This window comes from Cyprinodon variegatus, unplaced genomic scaffold (assembly GCF_000732505.1).
Source record: "Cyprinodon variegatus isolate N-32 unplaced genomic scaffold, C_variegatus-1.0 Scaffold890, whole genome shotgun sequence".
NCBI classification, from domain to species: Eukaryota; Metazoa; Chordata; class Actinopteri; order Cyprinodontiformes; family Cyprinodontidae; genus Cyprinodon; species Cyprinodon variegatus.
The window spans coordinates 193,435-220,969 of NW_015151343.1; the positions used below are offsets into that span (position 1 = coordinate 193,435).

At 37.7% G+C, this 27,535-nt stretch overlaps 1 protein-coding gene across 1 annotated transcript in view; it reads left to right on the plus strand.

Moving 5' to 3' along the window:
* Positions 1-882: 882 nt before the first annotated feature.
* LOC107099627 (transducin-like enhancer protein 2) overlaps positions 883-27,535 on the plus strand; it is a 38,808-nt gene continuing 12,155 nt past the window's right edge. Inside the window, exons 1-3 of the mRNA XM_015397834.1 lie at positions 883-1,704; positions 16,153-16,250; positions 17,095-17,158. Coding sequence (XP_015253320.1) covers positions 1,681-1,704; positions 16,153-16,250; positions 17,095-17,158 — 186 coding nt within the window. The 5' untranslated portion in view covers positions 883-1,680. The remainder of the gene's footprint in view (positions 1,705-16,152; positions 16,251-17,094; positions 17,159-27,535) is intronic.

Below are 27,535 nucleotides of genomic sequence, written 5' to 3' on the forward strand. Positions count from 1 at the left end.
GTGCCTTAAATGATTTAAGGCTTCCGTTCAGCCCCTTTTCCAATAAAGGCTAAATGTGTGAAGTGATTGTTGTGTAAATACACATCAGCTGTGAATCTCTACAGCTCTTCCAGAGCTACCATTAATTGCTTCTCTAGTTTATAATCTTCGTTCTAGGTTTGACAGCTTACACTTTAGTGTTTTACAGTTGGGTAACTTAGGGGCTAGGATCATGTGCACATATCATTTTTCAAATTTTCTTTGTTAAAGGAGATCTCTTTAAAGATAAACTTGTCAATTAGCTGCCATTCGATGATGCTCTTTCACATTAATACCATTAAAGTAAAATTAAGTTAATGGTTTTGACATGGAAACCAAAGAAGAAGTATACGTTTCTGCAAGGGACGGTATAATTAGAAGAAATTGTTTGAGGGATCATGTCACAAGAGGTCTTTGGTAAAGCCTGAATCTGTTTAAACTGGATTACTCTGCAATTAAGCATGATTGGATTACTATCCGATCATCTCTCACTCAGTTTCATGCAAGGTGTGAACTGACTAATAAACTTATCACTCTGACAGACATGTGTACATGTGAATGGGTGCGTGCATGTGTGCTTCTTTAGCTGTCATGAATCTGCATATGCACATCTCAGCATTTGTGTATTTGTATCTGGATCCATATCTGTTTGAGCCAAAGTCTTTGTGCTTGACTGATTGCTTTGTGTATCTGACCACAATTGAAAATGAATCCATCTCCTGCCTGCCTGTCTCCCTCCCTCCTCTCTCTCTCTCCCTCTCTGTGTGTGACAGTCTCTATCTGCTCAGTTCCACCTTAAGAGAAGCTTTAGCAGCCTGTCCTGTTTGTGTTGAAGCCAACAGGCACAATATATTACAGTCTAGGGCTTGCTGCTGAAAAGCCCGCTGGATCCTCCACTGACCTGCTGTTCTTTCCTGCTTTCCTCTTGCATTTTTTTTTTTCCACATTTAGATTAAAAACAAAGCTCTCACTCTCTCCTCCCTACCCCAAACCTCCTCCTCCTCCTTCTTCCTCTCCTTATTTCTGCTGCAGCAGTCAAGGCTTTAGTGTGTCAGAGAGACAGGGTGAAGAGGAGGAAAAAGAAGAGAAGGGGACTATTTGGTAGAGAGTGAGTGTTTATGTTTCTGTGTCACATCATTGGACTGCTGGGTGAAAGGGCGCAAGGACAAGAAGAGGAGGAAGAGGAGGAGTAGAAGAAGTGTAAGAGGACTGGATTCTCTGTGTCATGTCAGTACGTGTGGATCTGGACTGATCACAAGCTGAGAAAAAAAAAAGGACAGACACTGTAAGGCAGAGAAGAAGAAGGAGTGAAAGAGGAGGAGAAACTGACTCGGGTTTCACTGGGGAAAGGCAAAGGAGGAAGAAGTGTGGTGCTCCGTTTTATCATGACCCTGCTGGATAAAGGAGTCGGTGGAGTGAGGGTTCTGCTGTGTGTCAGCGGGAATTTGTGTTAGAAGATAAGGACAGAGAGCAACACAGAGGACAGAAGCCAGTAAAGGAGCAGGGACAGGACTCGCTGAGTGCCAGAGCGTCTGGGTTTGTGCGTCTCTGTGCGTCTCTGTGCGCGTGTGGTGCTGTAACCAGGTGGAGGGCAGAGGACTGGAGGGCCAGGGGACTAACCTGGCCATCAAACGGACTGGAAGCCTCTCCTCTCCAGGGATCATGTACCCTCAGGGCAGGCATCCGGTAAGTTCACCCTCACATCTCTATGTCCTCTCTACTCCACTTTTTTTCTGCTCCTCTCAGCTCCAATCTGTCTGGCTTTATTATCACATTGACTTTATCAGGATGATTCCACCTGGGGTTTCATGCTTCCACTCTCAGACCTTTCTTCCTAAAACTTCCTTGCAGTGTTTTCCTTCTGCTTTTAGATGACCCTCCTCATAATGTCTGAATCTATCTGCCTTCCTGCCTGATTGCTCTGTAACAACAGGAGAAAGACAGTTTTATTTTGGTTGAGGAGTTTATCCATTATGCAGACACACACATGCACACCTCCCTCTCTGTCAGCTACAACCATGCTCCTCTGAGATCTTGTTGATTATTGGCTGTGTAGGTGGTACACAACTAGACATGGTCTTTTGGGGTTGCATGTGTATATTGGTCTGCTAATTATTTTTCATGTATCTCTGTGTTTTTAAGGGTGCAAAAATGTGGCTATGAGCACGAATCTAAGGGCAGATCTAGCAGTAGTAATGTTTAACGGCAATCACAGAAAACATTGAATCAGTAGATTCTGAATTATTTCCATTAGATTTCAATTTGCATAATATTTCAAATCACAGTCCTCAAGATAAACGTGTGTACAATATTACAATTGCAAAAGACTGCCTGTATATGCCTATATTTCCAGTAACACTCAGGAATGCTCTACTTGCCATGTTTGGTATGATGGACATTCACTTTCCTTGATTCCTAAACTCTGACATAGATTTCAGAGGCCAAATTGATTAAAATGACAGTGAGTTGTAAGAACATTGTAATAATGAAAACAAATATTAGATCTTTAAATAGGTTTTGTTTTTTGTAAAATGTGTGCTTACTCTTGAACTTCTGGTATTTCATTGTTCAATGAAAGATGTGCATAGGTGATGGATGGTTATTTAAAATCCTTCACAAGTACTCAGTCCTGCTGGTTAAACTTTGTAAGATCACCCTTCTTTACAGTTATAGCTGATAGTTTTTGGGGTATTTCTCTACCAGCTTTGCATAACTACAGATCTGAATTGTTCAAGATCAAGTTTAGTTAGATTAGATGGAGGGCAAATTAGAAGACCAGTTTTCAAGTCTTCCTTTAGATTCTTAGTTAGTTTTAGGCTTGAACTGAGCTTTGGGACTGCATGAATATACTTTGATTCAAACGATTCTGCTTTAGGTTCTGCGTTACCACCAATGTCTTTTACAGCTTTTATCAGCATTCCCTTAAGAAGAGTATTCCTAAAGCATTATGAGGATTCAACTAGGTTTACAGTCGAAAAAAAAAAAGGTATTTTCAATGTAGTCAGTTTTCTGCCACACTTTCACATAGAGGATAATGAATTCAGTTTTGATCTCACTTCAGAAAGGGCACACTCTTTTACAATTGATGTCTACCCTACATCGGTTTTGATGTGAACTGTAAACAGGACGTCTTACAGCTTTTTTCAGGGAACTTTCTTCTCCTTGTCACTGATCCATGAAGGCCAGACATGAGGAGCACATAACTAGTGGTCCATAAAAGACTCAGAGCTTTGGATATTGTTTTATGACATAAGCCTGATTTAAAGTTCTCTACAACTTGATCCCTGACCTGCCTATGATGTTCTTTAGTGGTCTTTACGATTATGTCGCACAGGATTTTAGTTAAGGGTATGAGTAGGGGGAAAGTACTTTTTTTTAGGACACTGCTAAGATACTTCCCAAGAATAGCATCTTTAATGTCCTAGACCTCTTACTCTTTATCTTCAAAAACAATGTTTCCTTTTAGGGAAAAATAATGGTTAGAAAGGCTAAAAGGCACTGAAGAATGAATTACAGCTTGGACTGTGTCTAGCTTCAGCCAGCTGTTTAAAAAAAAGCACTGATCTGGTCCCTATAATCAGATTTTGTTTCAGTCTCATTGTATCTGCTGCAAATGGGTCACCGGCCACTTTTCCTCGCAGACAGCCAGCCAAACGGCAAACCAATGAGCCTGCCAGCCAGCTATCACATAGAATTATGAATGACATTTTCACAACAGGAAGGCATGAGGAATCAATTAAATGTACAGAGAGAATGCTAATAAGGCAGCTGTTGAAAAAGATGCATAGAAACGGGGAGAGTTAGAAAAAAATAGCAAGAAAGCGAAAGATGTCGGAGCCAAGAAAATAACCTGTAAAACAAGAAAAGATGGAAAAAGCTTTTTTAAAAGTCTGTGCTGGAGGTGGAAAGCGACATGAATGAAGGAACTTGTGTGAAGATTCCTCTGTTCTCGTCTTTAGAGGTGATATCAGAGGGCTTCATGCTGAGATGTTCAGCGTTTGTGATAAAGTTCAGTATCAGACTGAGCCAACTCCAACAAATCGATTGCAACCGTTTCCATTACCTCCTCTAGTTTGTATTTCTTTTATGTTGGCTTACTTGTTCTGGAATTTTGCTTGACCCACAGAACTTTCATCATTGTGTTGCTTTCAGATGTATTTTCAAGATGCATTTAAACATAAAATACCTGATATTTCATACTTCTCTTAATTCTAGGTATGTATGTACTGCATGTATGCACACATACAGGTATATATACAGTTTATTATATAGAAAGTATATTAATATATACAGCATATTCAGTATATTGATACTTTCAGTTTCAACCAGTTGAAACCAAAGGTATCATTGTTTTGTAACCTTCCAATTTCCTGAGATTTTATGCTGCCCCTTTATTGTCAGTGTTTGCCTTAGACACAGGGCTAGATGAAAAATGTGAACCTGACCTCTCAGGAGCCTTTTGACAACCACTGGACTTGACCAAAAACCAACAAACAATTCTTAAATTAACGAAAATGATTTTAAGGGACCTATAGTCACATATTATGACTGTATGAATGTTCTTCTTGTTTTATTTGATTGTAAACATAAACAATTACGGTGACCAGAAGTCTGATGTTGTCTATGTGCACAATGAATAAACATCAGAGTAATAGAGCCAAGCAACTCACAGTGGAGGTATGGAAATAAAGAAAGAAGGAAAGTTTAAGATCAAGCATGAAAAATGGCAAGAAATACATTGGATAAGACACTAACACTTGGAATCCAATATGAAGGATGGAGTTCATCAAGGTGGCTGCTAACTCTATGAAAGCTGGCAGATTGATGAATGTATGATTAAGTAGTGCCAGCAGATGGAGATGGTGTGCAACAATATTTATGTCAGCCGATGGTCCCCGATGCCAAAATTTATTTTCAGGCTCAAAAAGGACCAAGTAAACACTATCAATAAAAATGTTTGCAATGCATTTTTTTTAGACTTCTATTGTTTGTTTTGTTTTTTATAGGCTAGCACATAACTAGGCCCCTTTAAATCTTTGTTCTACATACCACGGTTTATAGTCATATTCTCCCAGTTGACCTTTAAGAACACTAGGATCGGTTAACTATATAACTTTGCATCAGATAAAGACAAATTAAATCACCTTTATCTCTATTCTTTTAAAGGATAAAAAAAACAATAAAAATAAGCAATTACTGTTTTAAAATAGTCAGATCCTTGTAAAATATAAAATGTATAATAAATCTAATTTAACCACTCACATAATCTTGTGCATCAACATGGTGGTTATACATACAATTGGTACCTAACAAAGGTATTAGATTACTCTCTATGGTAACATTAGCAAAGTTCTATTTGAGAAAGAACAGCTGCTTTAAAATGAGATGGTTCTTGGATATTGTTTTCTTGTTGAAAACATAGAATTTTCTCCACTGGTCAAAAAGACTCTGATTATGCTGTGCATTCTATTCAGTTTTTACCTCATATTTTTATGTTTGTAGGAACCAATGGCTGTAAAAGTGCTTAGTGTTCTTTAAAAGTTATCTGGAATTGCAAACAACAATAGCTTTCATTAAATTAAACATTTCCCAATAAAATCCTGTCCAAATATTGTTAGCATGTGACTTTGTCTAATGAAATAAGTTGGTCAAATGTAGCCACAAATATATGATAGGAAAGCTTTAATCTTGAAACCTTTTTTTTTGCCCTGTCTGGAAATGTGGATACTTTGTTTTGTTGAGGGTCACATTTTTAGATTTGTTAAAAATCAGCCATTGTGTATCTTCTCATCTTTTATTCTGTATTTATGCTTACAAGTCTTGGGCAGTGACAGGACTGCTAAAACTCAAAGCATATGCAGAGTCGTGCCTGCATGATTAGCTCTGTATGAACCCAATATGGCAGCATCAAGTCCAGATCATGTTTGTTGGCAGTGGATAAGGCAAGGCGCACAGCTGCACCATATAGTCACTAGAATCCTGTCACGAAATAGTAATGTTTGGAATATCACAATCACAAGAGACTGCTCTGACACACTATTTTGTAAGCCATCATATTACGTGTGTCGCTCTCAGTGTGCCAGTAACATATTTGACCAGCTGGATGATCTCTAGTTTCCTTTGATTAAAACTATATGTATATTTCCAGTGCCTGAGATTCTTAAACACATATAATATGGTGGGGAAGCTTTGCTGATGAAAATAAAGAATTCATCACTATGAATGGTAGTTTAATTGTTAGTCAATATTCAGAAATTGCTTAGCAATTACTTTTTTATTTCAATACCATGCTGCCCTGAATATGATGCAAATCTTCAATTTTCTCTGGCATACAAAAATGTAAATATGGCAGAATTATCAACCAAGAGTTTTGACTGAAAATGCAGACAAAAGCAGGACTTTATTAAAGCAGCTACTTTGCAAGTGTTTTGACTCAAACAACATCACATAATTGTTTTTTCTTGAGAGAGTCTGACACATAATCTGCAAACAATAACTGGGTTTGGTAGCTCCTTAGACTGACTTTGGGACATCATCAGTTTTCTTTCAAAACTAAAGTCGTCACTCAGTATGAATGTGCAGTCAGGGGCTGAGGCTAGTCTGTCCTCCCTCTCTGGTGTGAAAGAGCTAAACCTGAGTTGAGCAGCTTTTTGTTCCTCTGGTTGGTATTTGCACTGAGCATTATACGAACTTTGTGTGTTTGTCTGAGTTGTGTTAGGTGTGTCTTTGTTTAATTTTCTGGGATTTTTCTTTTTATTTCTTTACTCCCATAGTGCTTTGTGAGCATATAAATATTTACATTCACTTAGATTTGTGTAAATATTCATTCAGAGACTTACTTTTATTTTATGTGCACTTTCTCTGTGAGGTGGCACAGTCAGTGTATCACTCTATGCGTGTCTCATTATGTAATTATCAGTGTGCAGTATCTTTCAGTGCTGAAAACGTTGCTTTTAAAAGCTTTAATAACTCCTGTTATCATCATCTTTGTGTAAATGGCTGAAAAACAGGAACATAAATAATTGTTTGATGCACCTTGTTCTGATTTAATCAGTCATAGTATCTGTCTTGCATAGGGCTGTTAGATTTTTATTTGTACTAAAAAGAAAGCTCTTCTTCTCAAACCTCTTATGGATTCAGATTTTTAAACAAAATCATCGCGTTCTTGATAATTGCTTCTTTCAGCTCTTTAAAACTTTGGCTAGTTAGCTTAGAGCAGAGATAAGGATCGGATACTTCTTCAAATGTTGTGAATGAGAAGGTAAATATGCACATATTTCGCGTTTTTTTTAGGTATTCTCGTTTATTTCTTTCATATTGCTTGTACGTACTTGCAGCAGTTCTTGGGGGGGTTTGTCCGTGAGTTGAAGGTGAATGGAAAGCAGCGGGGATTTGTGTGCGTATATGTTCTGTGTGCTAACAACGATAATAAATAACGTCCTAATGTCCTGGTTTGACCTTACGTCTGGCTGGATAGGCTGCCACACCCCTACAGTATGAGAGCTAAGCATGTGAGTCAGTATATGTCATCAAGACTGTAAACATGACATGCTCTTGACTGCAATGTTCCTTTTGATTCTCATTTTTATATTTTATCTACTCTAGAAATAAAGGCATGTTCTATCTGTGCAGCAGCACTTCTTGCAGGGAGACTAAATTTACGTAGTTGCTCTGAAGGTGCCTTCCAATTCACATCCTTTGAAATTGTGTCATTCTCCAGCACAAGTTTGTTTTTTCTTACAAATAAAAACCTGAAAGGTGTATTTTATTTTTTTTTTTAATTTTTATGAATAAACTGTGTGACAATACTTTGCAGAGACAACATTGCTCTTTGGACCAGCATGTTTGACCATGGGGATGGGTTGTAATGATGTTCAATTGAATTTTTGTAACACAGCATTTTGCATGTATGCCTCAACATTTTATTTGGGTTTTATGTGACCAGAGCACTTTTGTATCCCCAATCGTTTCCTGCATGGCCTTTATTTCAACACTGTCTTGCCTCTCTTTTATTACTACTTTTATTAGACACTACAGTAAAACTTCAAAATATTGACTTTCCCTCGCATTTGGCACAGTGAGGATGGTAAATGCTGAGGCCTCGAAGCAGCAAAAGGAGGAAAAAGCAACTTTGACTTTAACTTTATTTTTTGACTGTTACTTAGCTAAAATAAAAAAAATATTAAAAGTATTTTACTTAAAAAGATAAAACATGATCTGCACAGTGGTACAGTGGGTATCACTGTTGCCTTGCTGCAAGAAGGTTCCAGGTTTCATTCCTGGCTGAGGGTATTTCTGCATGGATGTTGCATCTTCTCCTTGTGCATGCAAGGTGTGAGTGTGTGCGTGAATGGTTGCTTGTCCTGTTTGTCTCTGTGTTGCCCTGTAATAGACTGGCGACCTGTCCAGGGTTTACCCCGCCTCTCGCCTGCAGGCAGCTGGAGATAGGTACCAGCACCCCTTGCAACCCCAGCATGGATAAACATGATGGAAAATAAATGGATGGTAAAACAGGATGACATTCTGAAGTAACAAACATCAGAGTATATGGGGTAAACTTTAGAAAATAGTTGGCAAAGGTTTAAAGATTAAGACCTGAGGCAACTATTCAAAAGCAGGAATAAAAGTTCAGTTTGACTTGTTTATGATATTATGCATTTAGTATGAGGTGAGAGTCAGATTTTTTGCTTGCAGGAATAATATCTAACAGTTTTTTACTGAGATGGTGAAGCTGTATCCAACTTACATTTTTTATGACTCATCAATTAAAAGTGTATTTTTTTCTCACTCGTACCATACTTATCTCTTCCTTAAGTTACATTAAGCAGTTTCTTTTTCCACCTACATTTAAGGCTGTAATGAAAGCCATGTGCAGTTAACAGCCCAGCGCCTGGCTGTTACCTCCCAGAGATGACATTCCCCCCCTCCTTCCCGTTGTCCTTGTCTTGTTTACATTTAATTTCACGGTGCATTTCAAAGGCAGAGCTTTTAGAGAAGCAAAAAGCCAAGGAACAACAATACAGCCGCTGTTAGAGAGCCCACTAAAACAGGCCAGAAGTCGCACAAACCTCCTACAACTTTTGATCAGATCAGTGGCTGTGCAGTGTAAGCGCTCTCCTTGATTAAAAACAGGCTTTTTTTTTATCCCCAAATCCTGTTTTGTTTTGTCCTTTCTTTGTCCTGACAAAATGATCAGAGCAGAGCTTGGATGGAGTCCAGACCCTGGATGTTTTCCACCACTTGGTTGTAACCTGAGCTGCAATGTACCTGGCTGGCTCATTGCTGACTAGGTAACCAGTAGATTGACAGCTGTAACCCAGGGCTCCCTGCCTCACATTTGGATCGCTGATTAGTTGGTTTGACGGATGAGTGCTGTTGTTTAACTTCTTTATCAACACAATGAGAGAGGTGCAAAGTTGAAACAGGTTAGATTTGCTTGGATAGTGGTAAGAACCCATTTTTCTTATTCAGATCATTGAATAGTTTTGCCTTTCCTCTGTCTTTCAGCCTAAATCGATGAGCTGCTGCTTATATTCAATGCTGCACACTTCAGCAGACACACATGTGCTCAAAGAGCACTGACTCTTCCTCCTTACTTTGAATGTATTCACCCCTTTTTTTTTATCTAAATATTTCAGTAATGCAATTATGATTTAATACTTTGCTTCCAAATGTGTCTTGGCTTGTTTCAGAGAGAGATACAAGGAGAGTGAAAAGAGCCACAAAAAGAACTGGGGGGAGGGATTTTGGGGTGTTTTGCTTGAGTGAATACATCAATGCACAGACATGTCATCTTATACCGTGTGAAGGCTGATGTGTTGGTAGAAAGTGTGCCTGGGGCTAAGCAGATTGGCAGAGATGACAAACCAACCGATAGGATTGTGTCTTTTCCAATAACTCCCAGATGTGCATCTGTTTCACAATTGCAGCCTCATCGCTGAAGCCACCGTCAGTCATGGAAAAACCAGCGGCAGCTAAAAAAGGAGCTCTTCGATTCGAATGCAAGACACAATCACGGATAGAACAAAAGCCTGAAGCATGACTGGATATAATTTTGGCAATCAGCATAGACTTCTACCACACTTAAATGGGGACACCTTTTTTAACCTAAAGGTTTTTTAATCAGATTCAAACCAGAGCTAATTTTAGTTGGAAGAAATGTTATGGTAGAATTTAAAGATTATCTTTAGTATAAATCTAGCAGAGGTAAAAAATGTTCTGTGCTCAGCTGTATATGTCAGGGACTTTGTAAATGATCTAAAAAATGAAATGTTTTAAATCTTAGCTGATGAGTAACCAACATTAGCCTACTTTTTTACCTGTTGTAACCGTGGGGATTTTCTGGCTCCTCCATTTCTTGGACTTACCCTCTTCACTTCTACCATATTAGGAAGTCTCTAGTCACTGTGGGGATTATCTGGCTTTTGCTTTCAGATGTTTTAGCTGGAATGTTTACTGTCAACAAACTTTCCTCATAAATACTGTTTTACTTTACTTCTATTATCCAGCTCTGTTTAATCAAGTAACGCCATCATGAAATGGTTCTGCTCTCTAATTTATAACACATAACACCCACTGAATGGGCCTGGCTAGGATTCATTTAGTCTGGCATTTATCCATTCAAAGGTCCAGACAGCCAAAAAAAAAATCAGCACAACTAAATACAAAACATTTGATAAATCCTAAATGTCAAAGAATCTATGGCATTAGTCTTTTGCCAAAGGTAAGGAGATATATGAAAACATTTTTAGCTTTAATATGATGATTTTACTTTTATTTATTATTAGATTATGCAGAGGTGGGTAGTAACTAGTTACATTTACTTGACCAACTTTTAGAAAAAAACGGTACGTTTAGAAGGAGTTGGACTTTGTGGTGCTTTTTAGTTTCACTCAAGTTATATTCTTATGTAGAATTTGCACATAGCTGTCTATCTGATTACATCTTTTTTTTTTTATTAAATCAGATGTTTAAAAATGATTAGCAGCCCTTTTACCAAGTACTTTTTTTTTTAAACTCTTACTTGAGTAATTTGAGGTATGCTTCGAATTTCCTTTTTGCAAGATATGTTGATACTGGTCAGTGACGGAAACAGTGATGCAGCTGATACCATAGCAGCAGCCCGCTTTGTTTATGCATTCAGACATAGTGTGAAGACAAGCTTCCTGAATTTAAAACTATTCATCAGATTTGAGCAGAAAGTTGATTTTAAGTGACTTTGAATTTGGCGTTGCTGTTGGTGCAGGACAGGCTGAGTATTTAAAAAGACCTGCTGATTGGCTGGAGTTTTTCACACAAATACCATCTCTTGGTGTTACCAAGAATGGTATAAAAATAGGAAAAGCTTCCAGTTAAAAATAGTTGTTTAGATAATAGTCTTTGCTGGTGTAAGAGAATAAGACCCATCAAAGTTTAGAGGATAGAAACTCATCAGAAGCTTAATTAAGCAAACATTACAACCAAAGGTTACTAACTACAGGATGCATAGGAGCATCAAACCTTGAAACAGACTATATAGCAGTGTGTGGAAAAAAAAAAGAAAACGGAGGATAAAATTCACACAGACTTCACAGATTTGAAGTCTTGGTTTCAGCTGTGAGATTCGGATGGCAGGGTCAAAATTTGGAGTAAACAAGATAAAAGCATTTATCCAGCCTGCTGCGCATCAACTGCTTATGCTGGTAGTGGTGCTATAATGGTGTGAGGGAATATTGTCTTGGAAACTATTAAGCCCACTTATAACAATTTGTTAATGTTTAAATGTCAAAGCCTTTCCGGGTATTGTGGCCATTCATGTCAAGTCATTTATAGGATAGAAAATAAGCTAGAAATATTTGTCACTGTTCCATGGTGACGGAAATTCAGGTCTTTTCCCAACAAAGCAAAAAGCCCTAAAAAAGTTACAAGACTGAACAACTATAAGAGGTAGAATAAAAAAAAATAAGTCACTAAGTAAATTAAAATAGAATGTATAGTAAAAAAGAAATCCTATTAATTTACCAAAATGGTAGTTTGCAACATAGTCTAACATTGCTTAAGGAAAAAAGCAACTGTTTCTTCACATAAAAATAATTACTGAGAATAAACGTAAACAGTTGTTGAATAAATTAAAACTGTATGATCTTATCTGCATATAGGATGATCAGAAAATGTTTTTTTTTGTTTTGTATTTTTTAAACACAACAAAACCAAATAAGACTCCAATAAATGTAAAAATAGCAAGATATGAAACATTACGGCAGAAGGTAGAAGTTTTCTGGACCTTACTGACATTCTTACTGCAGCTATAACTGACCCGGTAGCTTTCTGCCACCATACAGGAGAGATGAAACACATTCCAGCAATCAGTGTTTCCATATTGTGTGGTATTACATAGTGATACCTCAATCTTTGTAACTTTAAACACATAGCATGATTTTGCACATAGTTTTTTTTTTTTTTTATAGTCTGATTTGATAATGATTCCTGATAAAAATCTTTTTATCCTGGAAGACAGATCTGGAACTCATTCAGAGAGGTGCAACTGGTAAATTGAAACAGAGAGGTTTTTGTATGTTTGGGTGGAACGTGCAAGCTTCCATGTTGACACCAGCGGTTGCAAATCACAAATCTCTTGTAATATCCCGATCTGTGACTATGGGCTTTGTTATATGACTTATATGCTGCTGATGTAACCTACCAGCACTGCAGTGTTCATGTGCATTTGCTTGGTTGCCGTTGGTGAGTGCGTGGCGGCAGATGGTGGGAGTGGTATTACCACGGGGCGATGGACAGTGCACAAGGCGAGCCGGCTGTGTTGACTACAGCAAAGACACTCTCTGTCTGTTTCTCTCAGGCTCTCTCCATCCCCTCACCCTCTTCCTCCTGTGTCAGCCGAATGAATGGCTGGCTATCTTTCTCAGTCAGCAGCAGCACTACTCTTTCATCATCTGTCCTTCTGCTTGTGCATTCATTCCTCTAAAAGAATGTCAGACTGGTCCATCACTCCCTACATCCATCCCTCCATCTGTCAGATGAATATCTATCTCTTCACCGACTTTTCCTGCCTTTCAGTCCATCGCCGTACCCCTTCCCCTTTGAGGGTTTGTGTGTTTTCTTCTTAAGTGTGAATGTGCATGTGCAGTGGTGTGTTTGTTTGTTTGTTGATGTGTTTTCCAGTCTTCTTATGACTGTGTGTGTGTTGATGTGTGCCAGATCAGTATCTGTCCCCTTATCCCTCCCTCCTCCCCTTTCTGACCAAGTGTGTGTGTGTGTGTGTGGTGTGAATCAAGGTCAGTGGGAATCTGCTGGCAGACGCCAACCATCCACCCCATCCCACCACCCCCCCCTCCTTTCCACACACACACACACACACACCCACGCACACACACACCCACGCACACACACACCCACGCACACACACACACACAGATGGAAGGTTTGTGTGCATTGCGTCCATCCAGCCATCTAGATGTCCCTGCTTTGTTTGCCTCAGCTCAGTTTAGCTCGGGCTCAGCTCGGCTCTGCGGATTAATTACTGGGGAACCCACTGCGTCTCTGACCTCCGCCATTGGACTAATTGAAATCTAATTGAATTGTGCTTGTCTCTACTAATGAAGCCCCACCACTAAAAGCGCCAATCTTTTAGCCTTGGCTGCAAACCTTTAACCGCCCAGCTAAAACATACTGACATCATTCTGCAGTTCAGTTTGTGGAAAGTTAAATTATGAAATGTTGTTGGAAGTTATTGTAAGTTTATTTAGTTTTTTTTTTCTGGAAGGTAAATTGGACATAATTAATATTTAAATGGATTGAATGTACTCAGTTTTCCAAGCCTGCTAGATAAATTTGTAAATTGCCTTGTTGAAAATTCAGGAATTTATATGCGGCTCTGAATCTCTAGGTTTTGCCACCTTCTCAAAAGGTTGCAGTATGAAAGCATTTTTGCTTGTCTCGTGTAGCATCATGGTATCTGTGGGGGTAGTTTGAAATTTAGTCCACCAGATGACTCTGCTCACTTAAGCCTCTTTCTCTTTGGACAGCCCTCAAGCCCCCTCCACATACCAGTGGCTTTTACCTTCAATGAAAAAACACAGCTATCATTTATTCCTGCAGCAAATCAATTCACACCCACTATCCGTGTTTTAATGCCTTGTTACCGATAGGTAAGATTTAGTGTCACTATCTGACAAAAAAAAGCAACATAAAACTGTTGCAATTAAAATCCGTTTGATATGTTTCTTAATTGTAAATAATTTTCTTAAAGGATCTTGTCACTATATAATAATTTTTTTAAGGCTGGATCATTAGCTGAGCAATAATCACCAAAATATATTAAATATTCTGATTCTGCTTTCATTGGCTGTTGGTAAAAGCAGAAAGCAGCCATTGCACATCTTCATTCTGGTACCTGAACTTTATTTTTTCCTACTTATTTATCTTAAAAAGATAGTTTTCAAAAAAAGCAAAACTGAATCTCTTGTATTCTTTTTGGGTATGTTTAGCCAGATAATGTTAACTATTACTATTAAGGAGAAAACACTCAGTACTCCACAAACAAAGCCTCTATTTTTATTAAATAAGCACCAATAAGTAGTGCTTCACAATATTAGGCAATGGGACTACATTAATATTAATTCTAGAGCTCTCTGTGACCTTTAGCATTGCGGGCACTGCCATCTTTGTCAGCTTTGTGATTATCTTTTGCAGACAGTCTGTAAAAAATTTAATATTTCACTGAGATGTAAAGTGTTTATCGATGCAGGTTTGAAATAAGAAAATGCAAACATTGTATTACTAATCGCCCTTTGGAATATTATGATTGTGTTGATTAATTCTGTGCTGTATATTCTGTTATGTTCAGTTGCTGGAATAGGTCTTTATTTAGTAATAAAATCACATATCATGGGGTGGCAATTAGATGGTGTGTTAGGAACTCTAAAATGTTTAATGTTTTGATAAACCTCAATCTCATTCGTAGGATTGTGGCTTTACCTGGTTGTATTCTAACTAGCAATATTCAATGCATTTCAGTTTATTTATATCAAGTCATTTAACAGGGTCAGTTCAGTCAAATCATCCAGACAGAGCGTTTCAAAATCTTTCTATCTAAGGTAACCCAGCTAATTTCATTGAGTCTATTCACTTCGCAGAATTCGCTTCCACTGAATGAGCATATAGGGACAGGAAACTACAGCAGTTTTCACATTATGTCACATTTATCAGAAAATAGGGCCTACTGTTGTTTTATTCCCGAATGCATTAGTTGGCATTATAGGTCATTTGAAATGTCCAACCACTTAAAAGGTTTACTTTCTTTGAAAAGATGTGCATAAATACAATAAGCAAGCTCTAAAAGGGTTTGACAGTGATGCAGGCTGTACGCATAAAATGAGTGGAGACATCTTGAAAGGTAATATTGTAAATCTCATGGGGCTATAAAATTAACCCATCTAAAAAGGAAGGAAGAAAAAAAAACTACCAACAGAAAAATTCCTCTGAGAAAAACCCTTTTTGCATATTTCAACTCCTGCAAAGAAAACAACTACGGCATCAAAAAACATCAACAGTGCTCATGATTGTACAACGTCATGGAGACTATAGAGGAGGCGGGCTGCTGTCAGCAGAGCTTAAGACTGACATGGGTGGTGGATGGTGGTGGACCCCCTGGGATTTGCTTGTTTTGTTCGGCCTTCTTTAGCTTTTAGCAGGTGAGAGATCATACAACTATTGTTTTGAGGTATTCATTTGATGTTTCTTCCCATCTCAGCTCCTTGTTGGCTTGAATACATTAGCAGTGTGGCAGTGTAGTGGGGATGCTAATGTAGAAGTGGGTGAGAGGAGGAGGAGAGGAAGAAAGGATGGAGGCAGTGGAGGGAAGGAAAGAGTCGGTCATTAGGGGGAGGAGGAGGAGAGAGGCAGAGGACAAGGTTTTTATAAAGTGTGGGAAGACGAAGTGACCTTCCCTTTCACTTTCATCTTGGCTCTTTTCTCCTCTGGCCACACACACACACACACACACACACATGGCTTTACACACCAAAGCAACATGAAGTGTGTGTCACAGACTGTTTAAAAACAGCTTAACATGCAACCCACCCTTCTCCATATGTGTTTTCATACATTCTCTCTTTTTTTTGTCTTTCACTTGTGCAGGTCCCCTTGCAACCTGGCCAGTCTTTCAAGTTCACAGTCCTGGAAACTCTGGACCGAATCAAGGAGGAATTCCAGTTCCTCCAGGCTCAATATCACAGGTACACTCATATGGCAAATGCAAAAATGCATACACATTTTAAAATAGGTTATTTGGTCTTCAAGACAAACTTGGTACAAAATTTTTTAAACTTATTTCTGATGCAATCAAATATCAGCAAAGATTCAACAAAAGAGGATAATAATCTGCCTCAAGGTCTGCCTCTTTCATACATCTTGAACTTAAATCATGTGCCGGTGCTTTAGGAGTGATCATAACCGCCATAGTCTCTATGTTGTAGGGATATTTAAGAATGAAGATGTAAGAAGTGCTCTAAAAATAGTTTTAATGCCATGCTATCTAATGCCTTTTTGTGTTTTGGTACACTTGAATGTTAGGTAAACAACTTTAAATGTATTCCCACTGTTTTTGCCAGTGATGAAAATGTATGCTAAATTATAATTGTTTGAAAACACATAAAACTAATTCATGTATTAACAGCTAGTTGAACTGAAGGATTTTAGTGATAGAAAGATGAGGAGAGCTGTTTTTCTTGTTTTAGATTATCACTGCTTGCATTGAATTTGACACATTTGAAATTAAAGCAGGTATTTATTCTGGAGCCACTGCAGTGGGTTGATTACATAGCAGTGTACAGATGATGCATAATTACACAACAGGATACAGAGGCTTATGCAGAAGTGCAGTGAATTGTGGAGAAACCCTGATGAGGATTTTTGTCATGACGATGGTGTAATTCATTGTTGCACTCAAAAGGCCAGAAGTTGTCATCTGAGAATTTTGGAAGAAACTTTAAATGGGTAGAAACTCCTTTTGTTTCTCCTGTGGAATTTATTACAAGATGGAAACAAACTGTGTGACTCAGATGTATTTGTGTTGTGCAGCCTGAAGCTGGAATGTGAAAAGCTGGCCAGTGAGAAGACGGAGATGCAGAGACACTACATCATGGTGAGTCCTCTTGGTTTTGGTGGACATGTGTAGGATCAATTTGTTTAAGAAGAAAAAAAAACTGAATTACTGGTTAGACTTATGTTATCTGGAAGAATAAATGTCTTTGTGAGGGTTGTGATTACCTCTGTGTCAAACAGAGACAAGCTCAAGTAAAGGCAGTGCAAATTTTGTAAAAACAAAAGAAAATACATTTTCAACATCCTTTATTTATGCTCCAAAGTCCTCCAATGTTAGCAGAACATTTTTCCCCCTAAGCTTGTAACTTACATTACTCACAATAGTGTGGTGCATCTTTTTATCTTCCATTTCTCATTGCTGCTTCAAACCCCTTATATTAGTATTTCAATCAGTGTCTGTAGCCTTTGTTCTCCTTTCCTGCACCAACAACCTGAGCTCCCTGTGTCAGTTTGTTTAAGAAACTAAATGCTCACTTCCGTTAAAAGCCTTCGTCTGTGGTACAAAACCCACACCGAGCCAACCAGAATACGATATGCACCATCTGCTAAGCTGCTCACATTTCATAAACCTGGGAGAGCAGGAAGGATCAGGGCTGTAAGCTAGATAGACACACAGATGGGTAGACAGAAAGAGGAAGATGGAGAGAGGCACGCAGAAACTAGGAGCGTGTGAGGAAAAAAGCGAGAAGAAAAATGGTCAGTCAGACAAAATGATACAGAGTCACTTTGAAAAACAACAGATCAGATGATGTCATACACACATACCCTGAAAAACACAGCTAGATATATATCTATATGTACAGCAGATAGATAGATAGATAGATAGATAGATAGATAGATAGATAGATAGATAGATTATCTGATGATTAAAGTTCTATTTCAGTGGAAACAAACTTTCTATTAACCCTATATGGCACATTCAGTTTAACACAAGTTTCTACTGCTTCCTGCTGCTCGACAGTGTTTGAACTTATATGGACTTTACTATATGTATTTTTTAAAAATATGTGGGTGAATTCATTCTCTTAGGTGATCTGTTTATTGTCTGGCAGTATGTAATCATTCTGCTCTGACATGTAAAGGAGTGTTACTATGCCGACAAACCCTATTTCGCTACGTACCTGAAATAATTAATCATTGCAGACTTTACTTTTTTCCCAGCAAATTAAATACTTTTGTAATGTCTCACCTGTCTGATTTCCTGCTGTTGGAGGATCGGCTTTGTTCTGCAAAACTTAACTATATAAACAGATTTTGGATATAATCCGTTGCAAGTATGAGAAAATCCTCTCATTGAAATAAAACATTTTACAATAGCACAGTGATTACAATCAGTACTGGCTTAGCCCTCAAAGCAAAACAACTAAAAGGCTGTGGGAAAAAAAAAAATCACGCTTTGTGTTCTTGGGAATCTGGCGACGTTTATCAAATTGAAGGGTCTTGGTTTAAATGTTTTAATGAAGGAAGTTAAAGTGCAAAGAAAACGTCTGCATTGTGTGTCGGCTCAACTACTCGTCTTTGTTGTTTTTTAGTTTCTGGGCTCAAGTTTTTTGCACAATGATCAGTTGAACTCAATTTCAAGAGAGGTAAACTCTGTAGCAATAATGAGTAGAACCAGCACTGTTTATGACAAGTAAAAATAAAATACTTTTTTGAGAGTATATGCTCCTATAATTAAGTTTCTGTCTCAATCAGGGTTTTTTGTTTCAGTCAGCTGAGATTAGGGGTTTGCATTTATTGAGTCCCAGCCTGGTAGGCACTGTAATGCTTTCAAACCTTTGTCCTTTACACTGACAGGTATTCTGTCACAAACTGAGTTACTGAGGCTCAGGTTGGGATAGCTCTTGGGGTTTCATCTCACAGGGACAGTAGGAAGAAGCCAACTGCAAAGTTCTGACATCTATACCCCTCAACTGACATGCTGCATGTAACAAAAATGTTTGCACATTAGATAATACACTATAGTGCTAGACTGATTTTTTGGCTCATGTTTTTGCTATTTTGGTATGATCTACCGTATTCATATCTCAGTCAAAACACTGAGTTCTAGTCAATCAGTTTAAACACATTTATATAACGAAATATTTTTCTGCTTGATTCATTCAGTGCTCCGCTTTAACGATTGTGAAATTTACTCACCAGATCCTCAGGTAAACTCTGCACAATCCTCTCCCATATCAAGGTGTCATAACATTACATGGAGCTCCCAGTTTCATTACATCAACAGTATATTGTCCATGGTTTGTTTTACAGTGTTGCAGACTAGTCAGAAAGAAATATTGGCTGTGAGAGAACTTGGCCACATGGCTTGATGGCTAACTATGGGTGCAGCTGACATGAAACTACACACATACATCAATGGCTGTCTCCACTCTGGGAGTTAAAAGCTTATAATTTAGAAAGCTGTTTGGGATTTCTCCAGTTTTGTAAAATAAATATAAAGTTAAAGCTCAAAATTACTTGTGACCCTTTTAGATTTTAGTGTAAAGTCATATTTTAATATTAACTTGATATTTCTGACTGAAAGCAATATTAAAGCCTATGGAGCGGCCCAACTAGAGTCTGAACTTAAAGATTAGGATCATGGCACTGAGGGTGTCCAACCACACTTGTCACCAAAAATAAAATAATCAAAATACCAACAAAAACTTGTGGAGTATTTTATAAATTATAAGGGGTTTGTTTGGTGTAATGGCAATAATCCTGTCTGTATTTAATAAGGAGAAGGGTACAAGTATGTTTTAATATTTCACTTTTATTAGAATATAAATAAAAAACAATGACTACTTTATTTATTTTATATTTAGTTTGAGTTATATATGTTATATGTGCAACTTTAACTGCAAAAAAAAGAAAAGACAAACATTTTTTTTTTTTACCTTCATTCACTATTCAGTCCTGTCAGTGGTTAAAAGGATTTTTGGACATTTATTGTTAAGGAAAAATAGTGAAATACATGTTTTCATCTCTATGCTAACACTGTTCCACAACTGAGCTCTACCAACAAACAAGCTTCGCTGTTTATAACATTCTTTTGGCCTTTGTTACAATAATCTTACATTAATCTTTTAGACTTCATTTTTTTTGTGCAGTGCAGAATGTTTTTCAACATCTGGCATTACCTTTATCCACATATGTGCTTCTTTAACTGTTAATTTAACTTTTTGGATGAAGGCAAATAATTGTAATTTTTAATCTGTGAAGTATATGATTTTTATATTTAGCCTTTCGTGAAATTGTTAGACACTCCTGACAGATAGCATAAGCAATTTTCATATAATAAGAAAAGAAGGGGGGCAGAAGTTCAGTGACCAATCCATAAAACCTAATCATTAAAGCTGATCAGATAGATTGAAATACCGGTAATAAAAAATCCAAATTCCTATTTCTTTATTCTTTTCCTCTATTTAGTCGACATAGTAGGAAAAAAAGGTTTAGGACTGATGTTTAGAAAAACTGTCTTCTCTTGTCACATGTGCTCCATTAGGTTTTACTGAATTACTGTGTGGAACAAATGGTCTGGACAACTCTTCCACCTGTGATTGTACAACAGAACATGTTTCTCTTTTTTTATATTCATGAATGTCTGCTGTCATCAAATCAAACTCCTTATGATAATATAGTAAAGGTCCTGGCTTATGTGACCATTGCTCTGCTGGTAAATGCTGCATCCTTAGGTTCTTTGCAGGGTTGTAATAGTTCTCCATGGCAGGAGGTCATAGAACTGCAGATGCTGATGACATATTCATGTAGGTTAGCAAGGCAGACGTTTAGAACCCCAGGCTGTATTATTTGAACAAGGGCTCACTGTGGTGAACTGGATGGTTAACACAGTGCTCTGCTACTTCATAGGCATGGCTTCAAAATGAGAGGGAGGGAAAGAAAATGAGAGAGAGGAGCTCAAAGGGAAAGATAGCTGCAGAGAAATAAAAAGCTGCTCAGAGTGTCAGACAGAAAAAAGAAGCTACTGAGGGACAGAGGGAAGGGTACAAAGGAAAGAAGAGATAAAAAGAATAAAGAGGGAATGGAGGAGACTGATCGATATGACTAAGATGAACACAGAAAAAGAGAAGGAATATAGAAGAGATTCTGGGTGATGGGAGAAAAGATGGAGGGAGGAATAAAAAGATCCTGCAGAGGGACGAAATGGAGAGAATGCAACCCAGAGAGTAGGAGAAAGAGATAGCTGTGTGCTAGTGTGGGGGTGCATGAACTAAAAGAGAGAGGGTGCATGCACAGACACGTAAATAATGTGAAGCAACAACGGACTCGCTGCGCCCACAGAGGAGATAACCCAGAAGGCTATATTTAGCTTGTTAGTCCTGTCATCCACTGAGGCCTGTTTCCACAGGCTGGAGGTCTGCTCACCATGCTGCATGGCTCCTGGTTTTACTATTCATCACTGCTAAGCCCCTAAATATACTGGGCTGGAACGTGGAGCCATAGTTTTATGTGATTATGTGCAACCTGTGCATATTAATGTTTTTATGTAAGACTAACCAGTTAGCTAAGAGGATCATATAGGTCTTAATAATTATATATATTCTTAATATAAAGTGGCTGATTATAATAAGATGTAAAATTCAGAGAGACAGAAGAGTCTGAGTGGATTAGCTTTGTTTTCTACCTACAGCAATTGCTGTTTCCTTTCAGCCCTATTCTTTGTTCAAGGCTGTAGAAATCAGTACATATCCTGCTGCTGTCTGCACATTTTCACCTAATTTCCAACAACTCCACTAGAGACCTGTATAGAAATCACCACAGCACTCTTATAATTATCACAAACAAAACATTGTTTTTAAACTGATTCACCACAATATTTAAATCCCAAAGATTTAAAGGAGATGGCAGCACAGCAGCAGTAAAGTCTCGCATCAGCGAGCCAATGATTGGGCTATAGTCTGTTCCAAACGTTAGATTATTGTTTTGGTTTTTCCAAAGCCAGAGCTACCTTGATAGCACATAATTGCATCCCTTAAACTTGTCTTCCCCTTTGGTTTGATATTCCCACAGATCTCTCATGATTTTCTGTAGAAGGCAAACCATATTAATCTGGGACTGCTCTGATCAAATCTGTTTGAGGAACGGAGGGACGTTTAGCAGAACCTTCTAAGCTGAATGGGCGAATCGACACCTACATAGCCCACCTACCAAAGTTTGATATTAGCCAATCATGGTTACACATAAAATAGCAACAGATGTCATGAGAAACCAGCTCAACTTATGCTCTGATGCTCTTGCTTTTCTACTTTCAAAGAGAAAATTGTGGATTCTGAAAAAAACAAATGTGATAGCAGCAGCTGCACATAAGTTCTGTGCAGCCATGTTTATTTTGCTCGTGGGCTCAACAGCTTTTGCTTTCTTGTACTTGTACATGTCATCTTCCACTTATCTGGGACTGGGTCATAGGGGCAGCAGTCTCAGCAGAAACTACCAGACTTCTCTCTTCCCAGACCCCTCATCCAGTTCTGCTTTCCCAATCTAGCCAAGAGACATAGTCCCTACAGCGTGTCCTGGGCCCTCCCCTGGGGCTCCCAGTGTAAGACAGCTGTGGATGTGGAGGAGAAGTGGATCTGCTCTGATCTTCTCCCAGAGATCGCAGATTCCAATAGCTAAAATGAGCTCTTGCTTTCATCACAGCTGTATTTCCTGCTTTAAACTTAATACTGTAACATAATTCGTTGACCCGGTTTGAGCTGGTCTCAAATGGTAAAAGCAGAAGTCGGAAAAGATGAATTCTCATATGTTTCTCAGATGTTCTTGCACAAATACTGCAAGAATTCATCCTGCAAGGTCAAGGTTAGAAGGCTGCAGGGCTTGGAGAACTGCTGTCAGTATACGGTTCAATGCTAATCTCATTATTCCTGTAAAGGCTGGTCTTTATATCATAGTTTATAAATGTTGTTTTAAACAACCTTTGCTCTTTTTTTTTTAGCTTAACCATGCTGACCTGCATTTCCCACCAATGATCAGCAATTGTAAAAAGCTGAAAACAGAAATTACACGCACAATTTTAACCTGAATCTATAAACAGCTTGACACACTAAAATGTAATGGTGTCTTTAAATGCATTAGCAGTCAGCTTCAAATCAGCTGATGTTGACCTATGATCACTGTATAACAGATAATAAAACACTAACAAAATTGAGATGACAATTAGCTTGTGTTATTCTGCTGCGGATTTAATGTATTTTCTAAAAATATTGTTGAAGCTTAATGTTTTTACATTATTTTTACATAATCAGGATTTTTTTTTACATGGCAATCAAAACATTCAGTTAGAGTTTTTCATTTGCGCTTGGTTGTTTCATTTACTGTACTAACAGTGAGATGCTCTGAGTAAACCTTGGCCCTGGTTTAAAAAACACACAATGAGAGACTTAATTGTGGGACAAATGACTGGAAAGTTAGTTTCAAAAGTAGATAACATTTCTGATTTATGGTTGTTACAGTAGGTATGTATTATGTTTTATTTCTTTTGTAAACATATTTGAGAAATGCAGACAATAACTTATCACATTTTTGTCTGAGTTATGATCATTATTTCTCAAAATAAATAGTTATTTATATCTAGTAGGCTTATAGTAATAAACTATAGGCACTAAGCAGTTTTATTGGTAAAGAGCATTATATATCTGATGATGAGAGGGACTGTGATGTGTCCAAAACTGATAAGACTTAAGCTTAACTCTTAAGGTGATGAAAAAGCTACAGAAAACCAGTATTCTTTTTTTTTAACAGTGTACGGTGTTAAATGTATTTGCTAGATGTTTATTTATTAGATTCAGTTTGTGTTCCTTCACATCTTTTATTTTACCTCTGTATTTAGCTATTTGAACTTTTTTCATTTCACACTAGAACTGATAACGCCTGCGCAGATGGTCTCTGTCTGCTGTGTTGCAGCAGTGCAACACCACAGCCAGGTCTAGATGTGATGTATGTCTGTGTGTGTACCTGTCAAGCAATCAGAGTGAGGACCATTTTGCCAATTTTACCATCACAATGAGGACCTGTTGTTGTAAAGTGAAGACATTTTGCTGGTCGTCACAAGCTATTTTGATAATGGTTAGGTTTGGGGCTAAGGTGTCAATTGGGTTAGGGTGAGTTATGCATTGTTATGGTTAAGTTTATGGTTAGGGCATAGAAAGGGTTGAAAATGACTGAAAATCAATGGCAGTCAACACAAGGTCCTCACTACATATAGCAGAACATGTATGTGTGTGTTTTAGATCTTTTAATTGCACATCTTTTGAATAGCTGATATGTTATATACAGCTTCTACTACAGTCAGTGGGAAGAATCATGTAATAACCTTTCGTTTTTGGACGGTGGGGGTATTTACCGTAAACAGACACATGGATCAGGTCATACACATTGTGACTGTCTGTGTCTGCTTTTCCTGTCTGGTTGTTATATTTATAATTCATGGCTCTCAGATTTCACAGCTCTTCTGGAATTTTGCAGTGTATTTTTAAATAAGGCTGCATTGTAGCCCTTGCTAATGAGGAGGGCAGAGATGTGCAATGAGGGGGTTACACAAAGTGCTAGACTTTTGACTTTTGGAGAGTTATGTCCTGCCTGTTAGATGTTTTTTGTTTTAGAAAGAGCAAATGGATTGGCTTTGAGGCGCTGTCCTCAGTGTTTTGCTCCAGTAAAGCTTCTAGTTTAAACCTGATTGTCTTTTTTTTTTTCAATTCACCAAAAAGTATGTTTTAGGTCTAGAATGTAGGGACTGTCCCAATATGGTAAGGACTTTTGTTCTGCAGCCCTCCTCACATCCCTACCATCAAACAAACTACTAAACTCTCAGGATAGGATAGACTGCCTGGTTCCTTTAACACGGAGAATAAAAAAGACATATCCACTGGAGGGTGACAGCTCACCGTCGGGGGTCACATTAGGTGGTCTCTGCATCACTCCGTTGGACATGTGTGTTTGCCTCAAAGTGCACTGCAGGGAAGCTGCAGGGCTCCAGTGTTAATAAAAGACATAGTTGCTTGCATGAGGCAAAATATTGTTGCTCTAATTTTTAAATCCCAAAAAAATTAAATGAAATATGTTGTATTAGTGTACATATCCTAGAACTATGTTTATTTTTACCTCTGTAGTGTGAAAAGAAACAATATTTAATGGCATGCAATTAACCAACAAATATTGTTTGTGATTATAATATCACAGCTAAGCTTTGCAAAACTTTATGCAGTTGAAATGTATAAATTATAAAAGTACAAAGACTAATTCCTGCAGGTCCTTACTTTCCAGCTTTATGTAAAACCTATTCTTGTAAACCAGCACAAATTCAACTATCATTAGTTTTTTTCACTTTTGTGGGATTGGGTGTGTAAGCTGCTGTTTAAGGATCAGTGACCATAAGAATATTTTTAAAATGATAGCAAACACATAACAATACATTCAGACAAGCTGGATTTTTACACGAAATATTTTGAGAAGGAAAACATGAAACTGAATCTTATCCGGCTTTAGGAGGGTCCTTATCAGTGATCCTGAAGACTCACTGCTGCATGTTTTATCCATTTTTTCCATTTAATAAAGCCTGACTTACACTAATAGCGTGCTAGCTCGGTTATAAATCTAGGCTGCTGTAATTATATTTAACAGTGTCTGATCTTTTCTATTTGATTACATTAATGAATAAAAGAAATAAAATTTAAAAAAAGGATGCGCAAATTTGAATTATATCTACTTTGTCTAAACATTTGATTAAATGTTTGATGCCATTAAACTTCTCACTGTACCTATTGGGAGGTTCTGATTTTATTTCACTTGTGGTACAAACCTGGCATTGAGCTGGCTTTCTAAAACCGGGAGCAACTTTAGAAATTTAAAACACTGGAACACTGAATCTTAATATTTGTCTGTTCTACACATCCCCAAAGCATTTTTAATTTAATTTAAAAGTTTTTCCTTTTTGGAAGTCTCACTTGTATCCAAATTTTAATAACTTAGCTGTTGATTAATGTTAAAAGTTTGTGGTGACCCTGTGCAGTTTCTTAAGTGGATAACACCAGTGCAAACCAACCCTTGAAACTTAAATGGACCAGGGAGCCATTCTAGAGCGTAGCAACATTTAGCGACCACCAGGTTTATCTGGACTCAGTAGCTGTTTGTTTATTGTGTGAATGTTTGCATGGGCAGTCTACCAAAAGCAGGATGTAAGAATCGGATGAAAGAGCAGCCATCTGATAAAAAAAAAAGAAAAGGTGGACATCCTTCTATTTCATTTATTCTCACTCAATGCAATATTTGAGCAATACTATTATCTAGTCAATCTGTAGCATCCAGTCAATATTGCGAAGGCCAGAACTAGTGGCTAAATAATTTGAAAGTGCTGTCAAACATAAGAGCTACTGTAGGTAGAAACAAATAAACAGTGTTACTATTGCATTTCCACCGTTGCACAGCTCATTACATACATTTCCTTTGTTAGCATTTCCAAGATTAAAATAAAAAATAAAATAATTCAAAAATATTTCACATTTACAAAACTTGTTCCCCAATTAATCAAAGCTTTTTCACTGTGAATCTTTTCAGACTTTTTCTTTTGTCTTTTTTCTCCAGTCGTCAAGCTAATTTCCGTTACCATACTTCTGGTTTCTATAAATACCCAAATTAAAATAGTGCTAATTTGCTCTGTCTGAGTTTACATAATCCATTGCATCTGTATCCCTAAAATTAGCAACATAGCAGAAACGGAAGGTCTGAGTTTTGCATTATTACTGATGCTTGGACCACACCTATATGGGAGGATATTTAAACCAGATGTGGATCTGGGTTCGAAATAAACCACTGGTAAATATATGCAATATTAATCTGTAAGTATTAGGCTTTTTTTTAGCCTATTGCTCACAGGCTATCAAATCTAACAGGCAGCTAGCTATGCTCAACCAACAACACAGGGTCCAAAAATAGGGTTAATAAAGCAAATGAGATATGGACTCTCCAACGCAGCAGAGGCTGCAGAAAGAATCAGTCCTGGCAGACTTCGGTTAGTTTTGTAAACTTATGGTGGGATGTCGGAGCTGCAGGGCATGCATGGAGCTGTGGCTACAGTTTATTATGATTATTGTGGCCAATAGTTGGCCATGACGCATTTCTCTGCAAAGTATTTGGCTTCTTTACTTTGCCAAAGTCAAATTTTTTTGTCAAAATTCTAGATAATGTAACACCTGGATTATTGCAGACATTAACAATGGTTTTACACAACCTTCTTTTATGGGTGTTGTTGCATCATGGGTAATTCCTGAACATCCTAACCAACTTTTGTATAATGGGGGGATAAAATTTGGCTATTTTGGTCAAATTGATTATGCCTTGACAGATTAGATTGTTCCCTCAAAGATCCCATACAGACATAAAAAAAAGTATGGTTATTTTTCTAGACAGGAGACTTTACCAA